The 18,667-nt window shown below is 44.9% G+C and overlaps 2 protein-coding genes across 3 annotated transcripts in view; one reads left to right on the top strand and one right to left on the bottom strand.

Moving 5' to 3' along the window:
* Positions 1-4,151, top strand: part of SLC45A2 (solute carrier family 45 member 2) — a 34,002-nt gene extending 29,851 nt beyond the window's left edge. For both annotated transcript variants that reach the window (XM_058716901.1, XM_058716892.1), the window contains exon 7: positions 1,900-4,151. In XM_058716901.1, the coding sequence (XP_058572884.1) occupies positions 1,900-2,121 (222 nt within the window). In that variant the 3' untranslated portion in view covers positions 2,122-4,151. The remainder of the gene's footprint in view (positions 1-1,899) is intronic.
* A 1,537-nt stretch (positions 4,152-5,688) lies between these two features.
* On the bottom strand, positions 5,689-8,838 carry RXFP3 (relaxin family peptide receptor 3). Its single transcript, XM_058716876.1, has one exon. The coding sequence runs from the start codon at positions 8,198-8,200 to the stop codon at positions 6,824-6,826; it is 1,377 nt and encodes a 458-aa protein (XP_058572859.1). The 5' UTR covers positions 8,201-8,838; the 3' UTR covers positions 5,689-6,823.
* Positions 8,839-18,667: the final 9,829 nt, after the last annotated feature.

Below are 18,667 nucleotides of genomic sequence, written 5' to 3'. Positions count from 1 at the left end.
GTAAGTCAGACCCTGGGCACAGGGAGGAAAGCTGGGGTTGCAGGTGGTCACTCCCTGGCTGCCTTTCTCTGCCTTTGGAGCTCAGGATGGAGGGGAAGGCACCAGGCTGCCCTAAAAAAACAGTGGGTGGGATCTTTCTGCTTTAAGATTACCACCTCTTCTTTTCAAAACATGTCACTTTTTCTCCATGAGAATAGACTTACATTTCCTTACCTGGAGTAGTGGTATAAAAGCTAAAGAAATAAAGCTTAATCCATCCCAGCAGGAAGCTGCAAAAACACTGGACCCTTTCATGTGCCCGGGCAACCCCAGTCTTCTCTATCATTTGTTCTGACCAATGCCGCAGGGCAGAGTTGCGCTAGGAGTTAAAACCTTCCAAATTAGAGTCCGTGGCTGCTCTCATCCCCTGGCAAACATTGTCACTAACGTTTCGATGCACACACAGGTTTTGCTGTTAAAGAGACAGTTATCACAAAGAACAGAACCTCCTAGGAGAAAGCTAGGGCAAAAACACACAAGCTTTGCATTCAGAGAAACCTGGGTTCGAATCCTGCTGCCCCTACTTTGCAGTTGTGCAACACTGGGGAAGTCATCCATTTATTTATTAAATATCACTTAGAACGAGTTCATTTTTAGAGAAGGCAATATGTTCACATGGTTCAACAATCACAGCAATATACACAATATACACATACACACTGACAGGTGGCTCCCACCTACTCATTTCCCCATTTCCCCCCAGGGGACCTACAAGTAAGCACTCTTACTAGGTTTTTGTTTATCTTTCCAGTATTTTAAAATGAAAATCAGACAAGTATGAATCTGTTTTCTTATTTTCCCTGTCTTATGCAAAGCATAATGTGCATTTTTTCTGCACAATGCTTTTGTTTTTTAACCTTACTAGTATAGGAATTATCATTCAAACTCTCAGAGCCTGAGCTTCCTCATCAAGCAAATGGGAATAATATGCCCACCTTATAGAGTTGTTGGAAAATGAAACTCCACAAGATAGTGCAGGTGGTCTGTCTAGCGTGATGCCTACCTAGCACCTGGCAAAGACTCCAAAAAAGGTAGTTAGTATTATTGCTGTTATATGGGGATAATGGTAATACGTGCATCCAGGGAGGAGGGAAGGAAGACGTGAAGCGACATATGCCAAAGAATCTTGCACAGGCCTAGCATAAAGAATACACCCAATAAGTGGCGACATTATCAACCGATTCAGGCCGCATATTGACCATATTGAAAGGCTGACTTTTTTTTTTTATGTTGTTTCTCCTGTGTAGATCTGGGATTCAACATCCTTCTACACATATTTGAAATTTTAACACTAAGGAGGGAAGGAAGGGAGTATGTATTGAGTTTCCATTCCATTTTATTTATTGACTTCTTAGGAAGAGATAATTTTGCATATATTAATCATTTAACCTTCATGGGCACTAACAGGAGAATTGAAGGTAGGTGGCAGGTAGGAAAAACAGCCTCAGGCACGAATTTGGAGCTTCTCGGTGACCTTAAATCAGGAGTTGGCAAACTATGCCTCATTGACCACATGTGGCTTGCCACTTGTTTTTGTACAGCCCATGAGCTAAGAATTCTCTTAATATTTTTAAATGAAATTTTAAAAAGAAAATCAGTAGAAGGATAACGTTTGTGACAAGTGGAAATTACATGAAATTCAAATACCAATGTCTGTGAAGTTATATTGGAACGCCAACTCGTGTGTTTACTGTAGCTGCTTTCACACTACAATGGTAGAGCTGTGTGCTTGCGACCGAGACCATGGGAACCACAAGCTGAACGTGTTTCCTATCTGGCTCTTCACAGAAATAGTGTGCTGACCTCTGCCCTAAAGTACTGTTCGCGTAGATTAAATGTGTTCCTGTGTTTCCCTTGCAGAGACAGCAGACCCCGGGAGGGAGTCTGGACGGCAGTGAGAGAGGGCAGGGCCTGGACTGCGCGGTCCTCACCTGCATGGTGCAGCTGGCTCAGATCCTGGTTGGAGGTGGCCTGGGCTTCCTGGTCAACAAGGCTGGGAGCGTCATTGTGGTAATCACAGCCTCTGTGGTGGCCATGATCGGCTGCTGTTTTGTGGCTCTCTTCGTAAGATATGTGGATTAGGTCAATAGGGAGACATCATCCCTAACCTCCAACACAGTGAAGGGCATGGTAGGAAATCAGTCTGTCCTCTGGCTCTGCAGCTTTGGGGTCTGCCCATTGGCTGCCCTGCATTATGACTTCTGCTACAGTGATCTGCCTGCACCTCACTTTCTGCCAAACCTCTGCACAGCAGTTTCCTTATTTTAGACATCATCTATCTCGGGAAAGACTGGGCTCTGCCTCCATTCACCGGTGGCAAAGGTTAATTGTGGGAGATGGCGCCTCTATGCGCCTTCCTACTGCATCTCAGGACATTCCAGGCCTTGACAAAACGCCAGAAGCCGACTAATTTTACACAGGACAATGGTGTTTATTCTATCATGTGTTGTTTTTTGCTTAACCAGAGGTCTATATTTAATCGGAGGGTCATACTTTTCATTATTTCACCAATACTCAAAATATTGCTGATGATTTATGATATTAGCTTACTCATATTTAATTCATACTTCATTTACTCATACAGACAGTCCCTGGCTTACAATACAATGGATCAAATTACAATTCGTCTTCCTCTTCTCCTTCTCCTTCTCCTTCATCTTCTTTTACTTAACGATAGTTGGAAAGCAGTGCACATTCAGTAGAAAGCATACCTCAGATTGTGAATTTTGATCTTTTCTGGGTGATACATGCCCTTGTGATGCTGGGCAGCGGCAGCCACAGCTCCCAGTCAGTCTCACCATCCCGAGGGTGAACAACTGGTCCACTGACCACCATTCTGTCCCCATACAGCTCCACTGGTTTTGTTTTTGGTTTCCATTTTCAGTATGGTATTCAGTAAATTACATGAGATAGTCAACACTCAAAAACACTCCATCTTCCTTCCTCCCTCTCCCTCTCACGTTATCCATCGTAGAGTGGCGAGGTCATGACTGACTCAGAGGAGTGATCAGGGAGAAACCTGCTCTCTAGCCTATACTGTGGGATGATGATGAGCAAATGCTCAGAGGACCCCATGTGACCCAGAACCCTGTGTTATAAAAGAAACGCCTCCCTTGTAATTCACCTGTCCTTGGCATCTGCAAAGTTTAAAAGTAGAATTATTTGCAGACTTCAATGTTTATTTCCTGACCATTTCTCCAAGGACTGTTCTGGTGATTGAAGATTTTGAAATCAATGAATGGGTGAGGTAGGAAGGACCTGCAGTTAAGGACCATCTTACCTGGACCCCAAGAAGTTAAAAGTAGTCGTCTCTGGCCAAGGACAGGGCAAGGGAAGCTCTTTTCAGCTGAAGGACTGGATGGGCTGCTGGGATGAAGAAAGGAGCTAGGGCATGCATTCACCACCACCCCTAAATCCCCTCACACACATGCACTCACACACACACTTGGATATTCAAACACTCTGCTCTCTTAACTCCACTCAGGTTTGAATGAGTGGATAGAATCCAATTTTAAAAGCCTTTAACCACTTTTAGGCACTCAAGTACTTGTTCTCAGTATACTTGTTCTCTTGTTTCTCTCGGACAGTAATGTTCTATTCCCAGACAAATAAAGCAAATGCAGGGACACCTAAATTCGGATCAGAAATCCCAGGAAATCCTGTAGGAGAAAGGAAAGCCAAACTGCCTTGTCTGCTGCTTCCCCCACCATGCAACTGACATTCCAACCTCAAACCTTTAATCACTGCTTTCCCTCAGCTGCAAATGTCCTGTGTCCCCACTACCTGTCTAAATTGCCATCCCTGCCCATTTAACTTGTACCCATATTTCTAGGTCCATCTCATATACTATTTTGATAACGAAGTCTCTTATCCTCCAGCAGAACCAAGCTTTCTGCCCCCTGTATTCCCATAGCACTTTCTTTTAGCCTTATTATGAGATTCAACTCACTGTTCCATGACCTAGTTGCCTTGTGTACAAGGCTGTGTCTCCTTCTAAATATACAAGTCGGTAATGTGTCTAGTTGATGTGTGTGATCTCAGCACCCAGTACAGGGCTTGGCACACAACTGGCATTCAAAAAAATAAAATAAATTTGGCCATTTCCTGGTTTATTTTTTTGTCTTTGTGGTAAACAGAAGTCATAGTCTTGGCTCTCTCTAGCCATGTTCTCAGAAGCCCTCAAGTTTGGATGGGGACAAGTGGATTCTTTTCACAAAGTTCTTTCATGAAGGCCTTGCCCTTAGCCCCTTCTATTTTTCTAGGGCCCATCACGGCAGAAGCACACCCTTCAACATACTTCCCTAAAAACCTGAACCAACCCAGTATCTTATTGTCAAAATTGAAATGGCAAGTTCCTGTAACAAAGAGAATCTCTCCACGAGAGGCTAATAGCAGCATTATACATGGATACACTGCCATGCTACTACTGTTTGTTCTTTCTGGGTGTTTCTTGCTTGGTTATTTTGTTTTTGGGGACTTGGAGGGGGTTGCCGTTCAGTTTTTATTAGCTATTCGAATAGCTAATAATAGCAATTGCTATTCGATATCAGTATCAATATTTTTTCTTCCTAAAGAACAAAGAAAGACTAATTTGACAACTTTATTTATTTATTTATTTATTTAAGTAGACTACACCCAAGGTGGGGCTTGAACTTAACAACCCAGAGATCAAGAGTCACATGCTCTACCAACTGAGCCAACCAGGCATCCCTATTTGACTACTTTAAAACAAAAGCATTATTTGGTTTTCTAAAAAGCTAACTTCTCAGGACTGCTCAGGATTGAGGAGATCAGGAAGCTTTCGTTTTTGTGGCAAAGCTATGAATGCTTAGTAATTACATTGCGTTGTGTTACAGAATGCAGGACGAGGGATGCTAGGGCTGCAGGTGTTCCCACTGAGCCTGAAATCTCAGACAATACAGGACATTTCCAACAAAAGTACAAAAAGATTTAGTTTGAGAGGCTATTTAAGCAGACATGTTTGTATAATGATTATTTATTGTGAAAGAACCACAACAATAGATGCCCAAGTTGCCAGGTTTGCTTTTTTTTTTTTTTAACCCCAAACTAGATCACCCAAAGAGAACAGTAGCACCTCTGTCCAAACTGGCAGTTGGATGGGTAGGCTGATGTTTGATCCCTATTCTCTAAGCAGCCTCAAGAAAGGACTAAATTGCTGTGACCAGGACAGAATTGTCTTAAGAAACGTGTCATTCTTCAGAGATGGTCCCATAGACTGCCTGGTGGTTAAGGAAGAATTTGTAATTCACGCTCACCATGCAGAGCATTCCTTAGAATGAATGGAACTTGGCCAAAGAGCCATTTGAAGTCCCACAGTATCCTGTGGAAAGTCTTACTCCCCACCTTGTCTTCTCAATATTATGAGAAAGAGAGAACCCCTCAGCAGAAATTGTGATGATCCCCTCAGAATAGGCTCTCTGTACTCTCTTCCCTTTGGGATAGATTTTACTCGAGTCTTCCATTCCCTTTCCCACCTCACGCCTCCTGTTGAAATCTGGTTCTAGGAGTTTGGTTTCCAGAAGTCTCCCTTACCCCTCCCCCCCCCCGCCCCGCTCCCCCATTTCTACAGCATCTCTTAGTTTTCTGTCCTGAGCCTACAGAAGCCCTGGCGGTGCCGACCCTCTACAGGCTGGTCCAGAGCCTCTATCAAACGGGCACCCGGAGTCCCAAAGAGTGAAGGAGGAGAGGCTACAGAAAAGTCCCCACGCCCAGTAGCGTGTTTACTCAGACCTTTTCAAGTTGCTCCAGGGCACAGCTCACCTGCCGCGCGCAGAAAGGAGCACACAGGGTTTCCAGTACCCACGCCGCTCCCCGGGGAACTGGGAAGTCCAGGCTTCCGGCACCTGGCGCCCTCTCTTCCTGCTCGGTTACTAAGGGAGCACGTGAGCTCCCCTTTTCCTTCAGAGGCGAGAGCCTGAAAAGGTCTCAGTTCAGTCCCTCTAATCACAATGCATCCGCTCCCTCCCTCAAGGACGCCACTCCCCAGCGAATCGCTCGCGGCGTTTGCGGGCAAGTATTTTGTCTCAGGTGACCGCTGAGCGCAGAGTCGCGGCCCGGCTCCCGCGTACCCACTCCCCCGTCCGCGATGGTAAATGATACAATGGCCTCACGGGAGATGCCTCTCTCGCGGTGCATTTCTCTTGAATGTGGATCAAGACCGTCACTACTTTCTTCCAACTCCGAAAAAGTTTCTTATTCCCAAACCGGGCTCTCTGCGCAGCCACGCCGCAAGTCAGACGGCGCTACGGCGGTCTCGCCTGCCAAGGCGCGAAGGAAAGGTTTTGTGGGAGGCTCCCCCAGTTGGACGCGTCGCTAGGACCCTTTCAAGAGCTCCATAAAAGTCGCTGGAATAAATGCGCTAAATTGCCTGCGCACCACTTGGCTGAACCCCACTTCCTCGCGCCCCAATTTCTTTACATTCCTGAGTCCTTTCTCCGCTTCTGGGCGTCCCTACCCTGCCCAGTGTTGACAGCCTAAGGAGAGGAAGTTGTGTGGGGGGAGAGAAGGGGGACGCGGGCTGGTGGCTTGGCTCTGCGATGCTGACCCGGGCCCCTTTGCCAGCTTCCTCTCTCCACCTTGTCTGGAAGCCTTCCCTCCCCGGAGACAGCCCCCTCGTCTTCTCAGTGGCGGCTCCCTTGCGCCCCTCCCTATCCTCGTCCCTCCTACCTCTCGATCCGGCGGGCGCCCAGCATCTCCTAATCCGCTCTCCTCTTTCCCCACCCGGGGAAGGCCACTTTGCGGTGACTGCGCACCCTGGGCTGAGTCAGTAGACGGAGCTGCTGGGCAGCAGATCGTAGCGCCCCCCACTGTAGACCACCACGCCAGGCGGGTAGTAGACCAGGTCAGGCTCCGCGGTCGGGTGGAGAGGTGCCAGGGCCTGCAGCCCCTGATCTTCGGGCTCTGGCTTGGTGGTGGCGGTGAAAGGGCGCATGCTGGTGAGAGAGGGCGACGCGATGCGCCACAGCAGACTCTTGAGCGCTTTGCGGAACTCGCGGCGTACGAGGCAGTAGAGGATGGGGTTGAGACAGCTGTTGGAATGAGCCAGGCACACGCTCACCGGGAACGCGTATACCTGGCATAGGAAATACTCTTGGCTGAAGGGCACCGCGTTGAACTTGATGAGGATGCTCCAGGTGGTGAGCGCCTGGTTGGGCAGCCAACACAGGAAGAATGATAGGACCACGATGGTCACTGATTTGGTGACTTTGGACCGTCTCCGGGCGCTGGCTGCGGCCAGGCTGCCCCGGCCAGCCGAGGCTCCTCCTTCGGTCCCTGCCACTCGGCGATCGGAGATGAAGCGCACCAGCAGCAGATAGCACAGGCTGATGATACACAAGGGCAGCACGAAGCCTAGCAGCACCTTCTGCAAGTGGTAGAGGCCCAGCCAGAACTGTCTGTCGCCGCCCAGCAACTTGTCTGGGAAGCGCACCAGGCACAGCTCCTCGCCCATCACCTTGATAGTGGTGGAGAAGATGGCATTGGGCAACGAGGCCAGCGCGGCGGAGGCCCAGATCAATACGCACAGTGCTTTGGCTGAAAAGCAGCAGCTGCCCCCCAGGCTTTTGCCGCAGCAGTCGCACCGGCCGTGCCCTCGGGTCCTGTGGCTCTTAAGAGCCGAGGCCACCGAGTGGTAGCGCGCCACGCTCATGGAGGTGAGGAAGAAGACGCTGGCGTACATGTTCATGGATGTCACTATGGATACGATCTTACACATGGCCTTGCCGAAGGGCCATTTGAAGTCCAGAGCGTTTTCCACCGCCCAGAAGGGCAGGGTGAGTACGAATTGAAAGTCTGTCAGCGCCAAGTTGGTGACGAAGAGGTTGATGGAGGACTTGCGCCATCCCTGCTTACTCTTCATCAGGTAGAGCACCAGCAGGTTGCCGGTCAGGCCCAACGCGCAAACCACCCAGTACACCACGCTGATGAGGACCCGCACCCGGGCCTCGGTGTCTGCACTTTCTGTCCCGCCCGTGCCCGGGGGATGCCCCGGCGCCGCGCCGTCAGGCAGCTCTAGCCCCAGATCCCACCACAAGTCCTGAAGCTGCAGCGACGCGTTGCCGCTGGTGTTGGCCGCCTGCAGAAGGTACGGGATCATACTGAAGAGTTCTGCGAGCTCGTCTCCGCCAGCCGCCTTCTTCATAGTGACTGCCGTGGCACAGGTACCTGCAGGCACAGGTGCCTCTAGGTCATGTTCCAGGAGGACTTCAAGACCTAAGCGAGTCCAACGCGCTGGGGGTTCTGTCCCCGCGAGGGCGCAGGGCGTTCGTGGGAGCTTTCAAGGCAGCGGTTGCACATAGCTCTTGGGTACTGGGTGCCAAAAGCTTCTCTGGCCCGCGGCGGCGTTGGGGCGCGAGAGTTGGTCTCCGTGTCTGTTCTGGAGCGGAGTTCTAGAACCGAGCAGCGCAGCTCCGAAGGCGAGCGGTGGGCGTCCAAGGATTCTCTGGCTGAGCTCGGACGATCCTTGCTGTACGATCCAGACGTTCCCGCACTGCGTTTGTTGGGCACTAGGCTATACCCACCCTACCCCTCAGGACCTCTATTGGGGGCCCGCTCCTTCTCTTTCAAATACCTTTGTCGGTTTCCTTTGCTGCTGCAGCTTGGACGAGGTTTTTGCCCTTTGAGAGGAAAAAGAGAGGGGAGTTCCATCTATCTCGCTCTGACTCTCCGGAGGTCTTTCGAAGTCATCCTCCCAGCCTTGCGCCTCCACCTCTCCGCTGTTGTCAGCTCCCAGTGAGTTGTCAGCCGCTGTCACCGGAATTCTACTCGCACCCGCAAAACCTAGGCTGCGGGCTCCCAGGGAGCATGCGTAAACCCCCGCGCGAGTTGAGGGGGCGCTTTCCGAGGTGCTGAACTTCGCCACGCCCGCTTCGGGAAGGAGGAAGCGGTGGGCGGCAGGGAGAGCCCACCAGAAGATTCTCCTGTTCCTCTTCAAAGTTTCAGAAGGAGATGGTTGTAACCCTTTATTTTCCTATGTTTCTGGAGAAAGTCGGCTTTGATTTGCTCTCCCTTCTTCTTGTTTATTCCCAAACATAACTACAGGTATTAGAATTTCTTTCTTTCTCCTTTACTCTCACTTTATCTTTGAAATGATACCATTCGATGAAAGATGGTTCTAAAAATTCAAGATCTCCTACCCATTTTTATTTTTAAAAGCAACGGTAGTGGCCTCTTTTCATGCCCAGACCCCAAGTCAGATGATGGGCTTTTACTGGATAAACACAAATTCCACGTCCCCTTCTTTAATTATCTAACCACTTTACTTGGTGTCTGTGATTGTCACGATTTTCAAAGCTTCTTCATATAACAGAACTATAGGTTCAAGTGTTGCCCTCTGCCTTTGGTATGTACTAAGAACTGAAGTTAGGCAGAGAGTATACAATTGGGGAGCTGACTTCACAGACACTAGATACTTCCCGTCCAGCTCTCAGCCCAAAGCTCTTTCACAAATTGCTTACTCACATGCATTCTCTTTACCTTGATGCAGTTGAAATAGGGGATTCTATGAGGCTGTTTTTGGACCACCAGCCCCTTACTTTCACTATGATTATAATCAAAACTCTTTAGCAGGTGTTTTTCAGACCAATGGAAGTAAATGTTGAGGAATCTTCTAAGTTACTTTGGCAAGGGGAACCAGTGTAAACCATTTGAATTACTTCTCAAATCGCAGTTTATTTAAATGCCAGCTCAACTGCTCAATGTAAATTATACTTCTTAGGGTGAAATTAAGAAATTTGAAATGTTTTCTGCACTGTCCCCGCCTAAACTGAGACAAAAATATGTTAAGCATAATTGTCCTCTCTTCTGTGGAGTTCACAACTTTACTTACAGAGATCAAGAGGATGTGGCTTTAAAGCAGCAGAGATAGTAAAATAGTTAAAAAAGAAACGTGGTACCCAAACCATATGAAGGGAAACTGAAACAATCTGGATTCCAAAGCAAGAACCCAGTTCCAAGCAGAGAACATGCTTCCCTATACACTCTGGACTTCTCCAGTTGCCGGCTAGAGGGCGTCAGGGCTTTAGTAAAAAACAAATCAAAACCAACCACCTTGAACAGCTCTAATCTGGAGAAGTTCAGCCCAGCTCTGATTATTGTTCCCAATCCACAAGTTGCCTCTGTGGACACCTCTTATCTCTGTTTTAGTATCCTCATCTTTAAGCTCACTCTTCACTTCATGTTTTACTAATTCTTTCTCCATCAAATTTTTCTCTCTCCTTTATTTAAAAAAAAAGTTAAAAAAATATTTCAAGGTGCTATTGAAAAATGAGGAAGCCTATGGCATACTCTGACAATCCTTTGCCTTGTTTTTCACACCTGTATATGGAAGGAATTACAGTTTTTAAATATTCTGAGGCTAGATGCTAAGTAGGTGGCATCAGAGTCAGGTGGGGAGCTTGCTAAAAATTTAAGTTGCAACTCTCCTCCCAGCCCTATGCTGGCCCAGAGATTCTGATTCTCAGTGGATTTGGAAAAGGATCCAAAACTGTACATTTGCTTAAGTTTATTTTCATTTATTTTGAGACAGAGATAGACAGCAACTGGGGGAGGGACAGAGAGAGAGACGGAGACCAAATCCCAAGTAAGGTCTGAGATGTCAGCACAGAGCCCAATGTGGGGCTTGCATTCATGAACTGTGAGATCATGACTTGAGCTGAAATCAAGAGTTGGACGCTTAACTGACTGAGCCACCCAGGTGCCCCAAGACTCTACAACTTAAATGCATTCTTCCAGATGATACTAATTTTTTTCTACGTTTGGGAATATCTGGACTTTTATTTCTTTTCTAACTTTCCAGGTAAAAAAATATTAAGTCCCCAAAAGTAATTAATGTCCAGTGGTGGTTTATCACACCCTAAGATTGGAAACAAAGGAAGAGAAAGAGGTCTTGGCACGTTTCCTTAAAATCACATTTGGGTCCAACAATGACATTTGCTTCATTGTGGGACTGAGAGGGCCATGTGCTCCTGTGGTATGTCAGACAGCACATCTCAGACTGAGCCCTCGGGAGAGGCTGTCCCAAGTGCGACTCTCCAAGAATTCAGCCAGAATGCTTCTAAGGCTAGAATATTCATTTCTGAATCTGCTCTCTGAAAATGAACCAGAGATCATGTACAGCAATTTATAGTATCACTTAACTAAGCCTGTGTTATGGAAGCAAAAATCCCTTTTCAAAGAAGTTCTTTTCCAACACTAACTAAAGACATTTTAGACCCATTATCCTAAAAATATGGGCCACATTTTTCTCAAACATCATCCAAAAAATTCAAGGAGAGAAACGTATCAGTGGTGGTCAAGTATCATTTAATTATACAAGATCATAATCCAAATAATGTAATATATGACAAACAAGTTAGTAAAGGCTAGGATGTGAGTTTGAGGGAGCCTGGTATCACATGGATAGTTTGTTCTGGGCAGACTGTAGCAAGATGGAAACACTTCAGCTGGATCTAAATGAGAAGACAGGAAATTACAGGAGTCAGGTTAGAGAGAAGATATGTAATCTGAAATTCTTGAGTCTGGGATTCTACAAAGAAAAGTGGGTTTTCAGGTAAAAGAGAAAAGAATCTATTCTTTCAAGATTCCTTTGGAATATGTGCAGATAATCTTCGCTCTGAATTATTTCTTTTCAGTCTGAAGATAGCATAGAATTTTATTCTACCAAAATTATGAATTGAATTCCTAATATGCACAAATCAATCTGTTAGGTGTTTGGATATAAAACAACAAAAACAACAATGGTACAAGAATAATAATAATAATAAAAGCAATGATAACCATTCATATTTCACATTTATTTGGAAACTATTATTTTTCTACGGTTGTTGTAACAAATTATCACAAAATGGGTGGTTTAAAAGAACAAAAATTTATTATCTCAAAATCCTCAACACTAGAAGTCAGAAATCAGGGTGTTGTCAGAGTTGGTTCCTTGGACGTTCTGAGGGAGAAAACATACCATGCCTCTCTCCTAACTTCTGGTGAGTCTATGTTGATTCCTTGGTTTATAACAGTATCACTGTTATCTCTGTCTTTGTCTTCAGATGGCATTTCTCCTTTCTGTGTGTATCTTTGTGTCTCTGTCTTCTCTCTATATAAGGACACCAGTCACTGAATTAGCGTCTACTCTAATCCTATATGACTTCATCCTAATCTGCAAAAGTTATATATTTACATTTCCAAACAGGGTCACATTCACAGGTACTGGGAACTAGGACCTGAACATATCTTTTTAGGGGACACAATTATACCCACTACAGGTAACAACTGTGTCCACTGTGCAAAGGTTTTTATCTGCATTATCTCACCTAATACTCACAAGTGAGGTTAATACTACTATCATCCCAGATCTGATTTCCAGCCTTTTATCCCCAGAACTCTGGAGTTGCATATCCAACTGTTACTTGATGCTTCAACATGGTTGCTGGTTTCCTTCAGATTTTTCAATCTTAGTAAATGGCATTACTATTCACATAACCATTCAAACTAAAAACCCAAGAGTAGGGGCACCTGGGTGGCTCAGTCGGTTAAGTGTCCGACTGCACCTCAGGTCATGATCTCACAGTCTATGAGTTCGAGCCCTGCATCAGGCTCTGTGCTGACAGCTCAGAGCCTGGAGCCTGCTTCAGATTCTGTGTCTCCCTCTCTCTCTGCCCCTCCCCTGCTCATGCTCTGTCTCTCTGTGTCTCAAAAATAAAAATAAAAACCTTAAAAAAAATTTTTAAAAAAACCAAGAGTAATTCTTTACCTCTCATTTTCCCTTATACTTAATTGAACTCAATGTAGCAGGTCTTGGTAGCATGTTCTCAAGAACAAAAACAAAAACAAAACCCCCAAATTCCTGAATCTACCTACTTCTTTCTATTTTTCAATTTCTCTCTGTGTTAGGTATCTCTTGCTGAATAATAATTTATGTTAAAACTTTATGGCTTAAAATAACAGTCTGTGTAGTTCAGGAACCCAGGCACGGCATAGTGTCATTGGGTCAAGGTCTAGCATGAGGTTGCAGTCAAGCTATCAGCTGGGGTTGTGGTCTTATTTAATTAATTTAGCAGTAGAGAGGGGAATTTGCCTTTAAGTTCATTCACAAGGTTGTTGGCAGACCTTGATCTTTCACTCTGTGAGATGCTCCACAGGGTTGCTTCACAATATAGCAGCTGGGTTCTGGCAGGGTAATGGGTGGGGGCGGGGGGGCAGGGAGAGGAATCGGCATCAAATCTATATGGTGTTTTTATAATCTAGTAAAAGAAGTGGCACTCCTATCACTTCTGCCACATCACCTTCTTTAGAGGCCAGTCAATAAGTCCAGTCCACACTCAGGGAGAGGGGAGTTATACAGGAATATGATTACTAGGCGGCAGAGATCATTGGGACTATCTTAAAAGCTGACTACCACAATAGGGCACGTTGTCACAATACCCAGCAGGAAACAGGAGTTGAAGACCTACTCAACTGAGTCGATATCTCAACAGCGACACAGTGCTGGGACAATAAAGATTGAAGTTAAAGCCTAGTAAAATGGAAGGGAATATTAAGTAAGCAGTCCAGGCTTTTAGTCCAAACCCCCAAAGAGGCACATCCTAAGGGTAAGTTCTACACTCTATTCTCAACAACCAGAAAACACACACTTCCTTCAAATACACATAGAACATTCACCAAAATAGACCACATGCTGGGCCAAACTCAAGTTTCAACACATTTCAAAGGATTGAAATCATACAGACCATGTATTTTAAGCACAGTGGAATTAAACTAGAAATCAACAAAAGAATGATTACTAGAAGTCCTCAAATGTTTCACAATTAGGTCACATATTTTAAACAACCCTGATTAAAGACGAACTAAAATATAAAATGTTATAAAAGAAAGTATAAAAGAGTTTAAAATAAATCATAGTAAAATATGGCATCAAATTCTGTGGGATGTAATCAAAACAGTGCTTAGATGGAAATTTATAGCTGTAAGTGCATATTTTTAAAAAGAAAGGTTAAACATCTAGCTTCAAACTCAAAATACTAGAGGACGATAAATACTTTCATTCCAAAGAAAGAAGAAGTATGGGAATAGTAAAGATAAGAGCAGAAATATGCAGACAGCCTCTGCTATATCAGGGATTAACCTTCTAGTTGTTGGCTCATACAGAGGTGGGTGGAGGAGGTCCCAAGAGAAGAGCAGAGCAGCCCAAGGTGGGGTTGCTCAGGGGGCTTTCAGAATATTCACAAAGGAGAATATTTATTTCTGAGGGCAAAGAGAGGAATGAGCAGTCTAATACTAAAACCAGAATCTGTTTCCCAACTCCAGGTGGGAGTTAAGAGAGGAAGCCAACTCTTTAATAGAGAGATGTGTCCATGGGTCTCAAAGCAGGTTATTCCCAGAACATTCCCCACTGAGTCTCCCAGCCATCCACCCTCACATCAAATATTTATTCGTCCTTTTTATCTTTGAGGGAAATGCAGTAATAAATAAAACATAGCCCTTGTGCCCACAGTTTACAATCAAGTGGAAAGTCAATTACAAGGAATCATGAGATTCATTAACTTAACTCTCACTGCATGAAATTCAGGTTGGCTGCCTGCTTTCTAACTCAACACTGATAACATCAGTTCTTTTTCTGAGTCTTTCACAGGGTTCTCTCTGCCTTACATACGAACCCATGCATTCAATAAACATATCCTGTGTACTCCATTTTCTCACACTGGGTTTCAAAGACTCCATAATTTTATCCATATACATATCAGTCCTCTCACCTTCAAAAGATGAATCATAGCACCTTAATCTGACCACAGCCACTGCTTTACTGCAGGAAGCAGTGGCTGAATCAATAGAGCCCTTTGCTCTTGGAGGCCTCTCAGGAGACTTGGTGTAGATTTAATAGGACAGCAAACAATCAACTAATAGTGTGAGTCGGTGTTATCTGCTACACTCAGAGAGGCTAGGAAGCAACAGAGGAGGACTTCTTGTTGCCAAGGAAGCAATACTGGCAGGCAACATTTGGAGAGTGTGGCCAAGGTAGACAAAGGTGCTCGCAGAGGCATTTAGCACCTGGCCAGCTGCCCCCTGGGCTTCGTGAAAGTGTCTCCGAGAGCACAGAGTCTGGCTTTCTATGCTCTGAAGATTCAAAGTGCTGCAGATACTCATCTTGTGGCTGTAGAGATAACCTACATCTCTGTCTGGCAGTGTAGGCAAGCTATGTTAAAAGTGCAAAACCATGAAAAAAAAATAAAAAAATAAAAGTGCAAAACCATGAAGAGAAGCTTTATCTTTATCCAGGGTTAACTTCAAAGCTGTTTTTTTGTTATTTTCATGTATATCCTTAAGAGCCACTTTATCATGAGGAGAAGTATATACGAGTTGTTGAAATGAAATTGTTGGAGGACTTAGGGGCCTTGCTTCATAAGTTTCAAGGAAAGATCTTTAACAGGAATTGGTGGTATGCATGCATCTGCCTGAGCTTAGGCTGGGTGTCGGTTACCAAGTTTTATCTCCATAGCTTTTCCAATGGTCAACAGATAAGTTAGTGACAAAGTAAATGGATGGACCCACGGTGGTAGATCCATACAATGGGACTCTATGCAGAAATAAAAAGGAGAAGAGTACTGGGACACAAAATATCCAAATAATTACGCTGAGTTAAAGAAGGCAGACAAAAATTAGTTCATACTGTATGAATCCCTTTATGTGTAATTCAAGAAATTGCTAATGAGTCTCCAGAGACAGCAGGAGAGTTGGGGGGAGGTCATACAAGTAGGGACAGGAGGAGGGGACTGCAAAGGGACGGGGGAATCTTCTAGTTTGACACACACACACTAGCACACACGCACAAGTGCACACACACATATGTCAAAACTTATTGTGGTGATGATGTCACAGGTGTGTATATCCATGCAAATGCATAAAATTGTACACTTTAAACATATGCAGTTTATTGTATGTCAATTGTACCTCAATAAAGCAAAAGAAAGGGTATTATTATGGTATATCCTTATTGCCACCTGAGCAAAATCTCATTTACTCACTTCAAAGTTTCTTTGGGGCATGGCTGATCTGCTCTCAATGACCCCAGGAGGATACCAGAAAGCAGTGATGAATATCGGGGCTGTGGCCCTGACAGGAGCCTGGCAGAAGCCCTGACACTCAGCTGCTCTCCTGCTTCTCTGAGAAGAATGCCAGCCCAGGCTATTCATGGGCTTGTATTGAGCTCCGTGGGTTAGGAGAATATTAAAAGTGCAGTAAACTAGGATTGTGACCATTCCTTGGTATTTTCATACCTTCCTGACACCACTTTCCATGAAAGAAGTTCTGATCTGGTCAGATTCCAAAGACCTTGGTTGAACTGCGTTTATTAGTGGATGGAATTATTGTTTGTTAACCAAACTCTATCATTGGTCTTTCTCTTCCATTTTTTTCTTCTGTGCAACTGAGTATGCAAAGCCTGGACTCTTCTCTTGTCCTTACCTCAGTTTGAGCTAATGAATAACAATGCCTCCTTGAAAACGTTTTTCACTTGATTTTGCAAATACCACACTCTCCATTCTCATTTTGTTGCCTAGTCTTTGGTTTCCTGTGCTGATTTTTCTTTATTTCCTGGAACTCTAAATATTGGAGCACTCTCAATGTCTTAGCCTGTTTTGGCTGATATGACAAAAATACCATAGACTGGGTGGCTTGTAAACAACAGAAATTCATTTCTTACAATTTTGGAGGCTGGGAAGTCCAAGATCAAGGCACTGACAGAGTCAGTGTCTGGTGAGAGCCTGCTTTCTGCTTCACAGACGGCTATTTTCTTGCTGTGTCTTCACGTGGTGGAAGGGGTGAGAGAGCACACATGAATGGCACAAATCCCATTCATGAGGCTTCCACTCTCATGGACTAATCACCTCCCAAAGACCCCACCTTCCTATGCCATCACATTGGGGTTTAGGATTTCAACATGTGTGTGTGTGTGTGTGTGTGTGTGTGTGTGTGTGTCTGGGGGAAGACACAGATATTTAGTCTACAATACCCAGAGTACAAGCTTCACATTTGTTTTCTTCTCTGCTACATTCTCATAATAGATACTTTCATTCCATTCAAGGCTGTCAATATCATCCAAATACCTATGATGACTTCTGAATGCATAACGTCATCCTGAACCTCTCTCTGAACTCAAGACTTGTATATCCATTAGCCTATTTGCCTTTTCCTTTCAGATATCTAAGAGATATCTTAACATGTTTCAAACTGAACTTTTGATTTCCCCCACCCCCACCAATTCTATTCTACCTTCCATCTTCCCCATCTCAATTATTGGCAACTCTAAACCTTGAAACGCTCCTTGAGTTCTTTTTTTTTTTCCTTACACCACACATCCAATTTATTAGAAAGTCTTGTTTTTACTTGCAAAATAAATCCAGAATCTGATAGATTTTCACCATGTCTTTTGCTACCACATGATGTAACCCATCATTATCTGATACCTGAGTTAATTCAGTGGCTTCCTAACTGCTCTCTATACTCCTCCCTTTCCCTCTCTACAGCAGCCCAGGACACCCTATAAATCCTAAGTCATTTCGTGTCACTTCTGTATCCTGTATTCAACTCCCCACCCACCATGGCTTCTTTACTTGCTCAGGGTAAAATCCAAAGTCTTCCTGTGGTCTCTAAGGGCCTTGTGACCTTCCCTCCCCCTCTCCATCACCACTCCCCCCTTGTCCACACACTTGACAAACATTTTGCTTCTTCTTGAGCTCTTTAAGCATATTCCTATTTATTCCCAATAAGGTCTTTCCCCAATAGGATCTTTCCTATTACTGTCTCCTTGGACTGGAGTGCTCTTCTTCCAGATACTTATTTTGTCCAGATTCTTAATTCCTTCCTTAAAATTATCTTAGTGGAGGCCACTCTTGACCCTCTTATATAAAAGATGAACCCACTCCTCTCAATACTTCAGTCCTCCTTAGCCTGTTTTTGTTCCCACCGCTCTTACCACTGTCTTACATATTATATATTTACTTGTTTGTTCTCTTTCCCCCTGGCTCAAGCCAGGGCGTATGAAAACACGAGGAAAGATTCTCTGACTATTTTATTTGTTGTTATACCCCCAATGCCTAGACACAGAAACAGTCAACAAATATTTGTTGAATGAACACACGGAGTATTCTTTTTTTGCTAACACAGTAGTGCTCAAATATTCCCTGATACATCCCATCCCTAATTTCTTCCTTTTCTTGGGAACAATGGGCACACCATTCTTTAATTCAGATTTAATTTTTTTTTTTTTTTAATTTTTGGGACAGAGAGAGACAGAGCATGAACGGGGGAGGGGCAGAGAGAGAGGGAGACACAGAATCTGAAACAGGCTCCAGGCTCCGAGCCGTCAGCCCAGAGCCTGACGCGGGGCTCGAACTCACGGACCGCGAGATCGTGACCTGGCTGAAGTCGGACGCTTAACCGACTGCGCCACCCAGGCGCCCCCAGATTTAATTTTTAAGGCAGAATGACAGAAAGGGACTGGTGCCCACGTGGACTAACACAGGGCCAATCTGATAATGGTAACCTCTGAAGTTGCCAACATGGTTACTCAGAGACCACCATGCACGGGCACTCAGTTGGCTACTCACTTCTCATTATT

The sequence above is a fragment of the Neofelis nebulosa genome, chromosome 1 (genome assembly GCF_028018385.1).
Source record: "Neofelis nebulosa isolate mNeoNeb1 chromosome 1, mNeoNeb1.pri, whole genome shotgun sequence".
NCBI classification, from domain to species: Eukaryota; Metazoa; Chordata; class Mammalia; order Carnivora; family Felidae; genus Neofelis; species Neofelis nebulosa.
Note: the sequence above shows the minus strand (reverse complement) of the source record. Positions and strands in the feature narration are given on the sequence as shown.